The sequence below is a fragment of the Cynara cardunculus genome, assembly GCF_001531365.2.
Source record: "Cynara cardunculus var. scolymus isolate 2C chromosome LG 5, CcrdV1, whole genome shotgun sequence".
Taxonomy (NCBI): Eukaryota; Viridiplantae; Streptophyta; class Magnoliopsida; order Asterales; family Asteraceae; genus Cynara; species Cynara cardunculus.
The window spans coordinates 37,031,467-37,035,266 of NC_037532.1; the positions used below are offsets into that span (position 1 = coordinate 37,031,467).

At 35.8% G+C, this 3,800-nt stretch overlaps 1 protein-coding gene across 1 annotated transcript; it reads left to right on the plus strand.

Annotated features, from left to right (window-relative positions):
• Positions 1–455: 455 nt before the first annotated feature.
• On the plus strand, positions 456–840 carry LOC112513760 (glutaredoxin-C1). The gene has a single exon (XM_025120118.1). The coding sequence runs from the start codon at positions 466–468 to the stop codon at positions 838–840; it is 375 nt and encodes a 124-aa protein (XP_024975886.1). The 5' UTR covers positions 456–465.
• The last annotated feature ends 2,960 nt before the right edge of the window (positions 841–3,800 follow it).

Sequence of the window (3,800 nt, forward strand, 5' to 3'; positions counted from 1 at the left end):
ATATATATATATATATATATATATATATGTGTTTTTATGAAAAAAAGAAAAAGGAGCACGCGATGCACCCTACCCTTGCCACTGTCTCTGCAAAAAGCCTGGACCCTTTGTCTCTTTGCCTCACCAGTCTTATGTAAACTTAATTATCATATAACCATGAGGATATTGCATTGCATGGTAATCATAAAGGTTTGTATATGTAGACAGACAGAGTCTCACAGGCATAATATCTGCTTCTAAAGCTGCACTTGTTCACTTACATTTTGACCCATCTTCTCCACGCCCCCTTCACTTTATCAGACATATACGTACATACATTTTAAAACCAATCCAACCACATGTACATATTGCTTATGCATCAAATCAGTATCTTGGATCCTTCTATAAATACCCACCTAAATCCATTTCACACTCATCATCATTTCTACTTGTATTCCCTCTACTACATCCATCCATCTTTCAAGAATGCATTACCAGCAAAGTGAATCATGGGCCACCTACATGCCAACAGCAACAAGCTGCCAGCTTTTAGAGCGCATAGAAAGGCTTGCTTCTGAGAATGCGGTAGTGATATTCAGTGTGAGCAGCTGCTGCATGTGCCATGCCATCAAGAGGCTCTTCTGTGGAATGGGTGTGAACCCAACTGTGTATGAGCTGGATCAGGAGCCGTTTGGGAAAGACATGGAAAAGGCATTGATGAGGCTGCTTGGTACTTCCTCTCCTGTCCCTGTGGTGTTTGTTGGAGGAAAACTGGTGGGTGCTATGGATAGAGTCATGGCTTCTCATATCAATGGCTCACTTGTCCCTCTTCTCAAGGAGGCTGGTGCCCTTTGGCTCTAATAACATCATCGAACCTAACCCTCTATATTTTTTTTTCTTTTTTCTTTTTCTTTTTCTTTCTTTGTCTTGATGATGATTAAGAGAAAGAAAAAGATATATATATATATATATATATATATTGGGTTAGTTTTTGAATTAGAAAGAAAGAGGAAGAGGAAGAGGAAGAGGAAGAGGAGGATTTTGACCATAGATATGATATATAGTGTAGGTGTTTTTTTACTAATCCTATCGACGAATGTAATTTGCTCCCTCCTCTGCGTTCCTATAATTACATCCATCACTTAAAAGCAAATTATTTTACTTTGTTTTGTTCTTGTATCAACCAACTTAATTAGTATCTTTTCTTTTCTTTTCTTTTCATGTTAAGATGACTCAGTGGGCTCAAATAATGTAAGAATATGAAAACAAACATTAATTCAATTGCATATATATCATATAACTAAAAGAAAGCACCTTTATTTATCTATAGACTATACATCATCATCAATTACTAATACTAGATTAACCTTGTTTGTAACTAATTATTCCAACAACATTAATTAGTGATTACCATAATCCATCCATCCAATCAAATCATTTTTCAAATAAATATTTGTACGGAGTTCAGAACTTGTTTAAAAAAAATAAATATTTATTTATACATCATCAATTACTAATACTAGATTAACCTTGTTTGTAACTAATTATTCCAACAACATTAATTAGTGATTACCATAATCCATCCATCCAATCAAATCATTTTTCAAATAAATATTTGTACGGAGTTCAGAACTTGTTTAAAAAAAATAAATATTTATTTATACATCATCAATTACTAATACTGAAAAGAAATAAATATTTGAACAAAGTCTAGGGTTCCTCTTCCCTCCTCCATTTATTTCTTTTTTCATATAATCCAATCCAAACCTAATCTCTCTTAATTTTCTTTTTCTTTTTCTTTTTTTTGCTGCTAAATCTGTTTTGGTTTATGTTGAATCCTAGTTTTATTTTATGCACGTCTGTTCAGACTCTAAGGTCAATTTCTACATACCTTGTACAACAACACTCTCATCGTCTCATATTATAGCTTCCTGCAAATGCTTTTACAGCTCAAATTTCGATTGTTTGATGGATCCGACATTACATCACTCTCCGCCTTCCACCATTCTCATGCTCAAGCTCAAGTAGAGGATTGTCACCCACTGCCCTAAAGGTCAGTCCCATTTCCATCTATTCTCTCTTTATATGCCACTATCTGATCTGCTGCTGTATGATTACCACCACCTATTTATCCTCAAGATACAACCACCTTTTTCAGTTTAGCCTAGCAATCGTTTCTCCAGATTTCATGCGGAAATCTTACCTTCAAGTCTTGATGTTTGTCTTTCAATGGGAGTTCCTTTGCACTAACAGGGGAAAGATAAATAAAAATGGCTGGTTAGTTAGTACTTAGTTTGGATGTGTTATGAGTCAGGGCTCTCCATTTTGGAGTTCCTTGTTTAGGTTATATCTGCCAAGTTGTCAATTATAGCAACTTGTCCCAAGTCCGGTCTGTTTTTTTCTTGCTAGCTGAATAGCACAGATCCACCTTACCAATTACACTTTTTTTCGAGAATCAAATAACAAGGCAGGTCAAGAGGACACAGCATGACAGGGTGGCTATCCGATTGTTTCTGTTATCTATCTTTCAGAAGTGATATGTAGCATCCTTTCTGGGGTCAATACCACATGCTCACCTTGCTCCATCCATATACAGCTCTTTGGTATAAAGTCCCTCTTCGTGCATTACAAGCAACAGTGTACTTGCTTAATGTGGTGGGAAGGGAGCTCATTTTTTGTACTTTTTTAGTGCTTGCCAAAAATAAATGTTGCCAACTTATGGGATCAATACATCTTGTGACAGAATTTGAGTTATGTTGCAAAATGCGCCAAGTGGTGAATGGTGATTAGAACCCTGGTTTTGAAGTAACCAAAGAATATGCCATCGCCTATTATGTGTGAGCAATGTATGGGCTTACACATGTTACAATACATAGCAATTTTCATTTTTTCTATAACTTTGTTGGTGGAGCGACTTAAACTGTTCTTGTGTTTGCAATGTATCCGAACCCAGGGATGTGAAATGTCCACCAGTTCAACCAAGTTTGGCCCAAATATTATTACATCTATCATGTTGTGAATTCATGCACGTGTTATTACATTCTCGCAATTGCAACAAGAACCACCTTGGTTTTCTGGCAACTCTTCTTTTAGCTTGAAAATCATTTTATCATCTTAGCCAACTACCAGCATATCAATGGTATGAAGTAAATAGGTGATCAATTTTTCAAATAAATATTACCCATCACTCTCTTTGTGCTTGTTTATGGTCATATCGAATTTTCTTTAATAAATAGAGCAAGTGTTCAGAGCTTGTCTTTTCTGGAACTCCTAATATTCATGTCAAGCCATTTAAGCTCAAAACCATGTTAGCTCTATAGAAGTCCTGATATTAATATAAAGCAACCTACTCATATGATGATTCCATGCAAGGATTGTCTCTCTTTATCTATGGACTTCATCTAGTGTAAGGCATATAAAAAGTTAAGTTAGGATCTTGACTGAACTTCCATGTAGAGGAATGAGCATCTTCACAGTCCTGTAGAATTTATGATGGTTGCTACCCTAGGAACAGGCACTGAGCAGATGACCGACTCCTATTAGTGACAGAATATGTATAGAAGATGGCAAGCCTCCTGAACCAGGATTTGCAAGGGACAACATGCCTTCTTTTCAGTGTCATTGGGAGTCAACTCGATTGTTGCTTGGTTTATTTAGTTGGTGATTGCAGAACGTGATATTTTTCTGTCCGTCAAAAATAACTTCCACTCTGTTCCTGAGTATTAGACAATTAAGTGTGATATATATATATATAATTATATTAGAGGGTCTAGAGTGTAAATGTATCTCTTATATATATCCCTGATTGTAATCGATATATA

Excerpts from the sequence above, each read along its gene's own strand:
- LOC112513760 (XM_025120118.1), top strand. The coding sequence starts at position 466 with ATGCATTACCAGCAAAGTGAATCATGGGCCACCTACATGCCAACAGCA.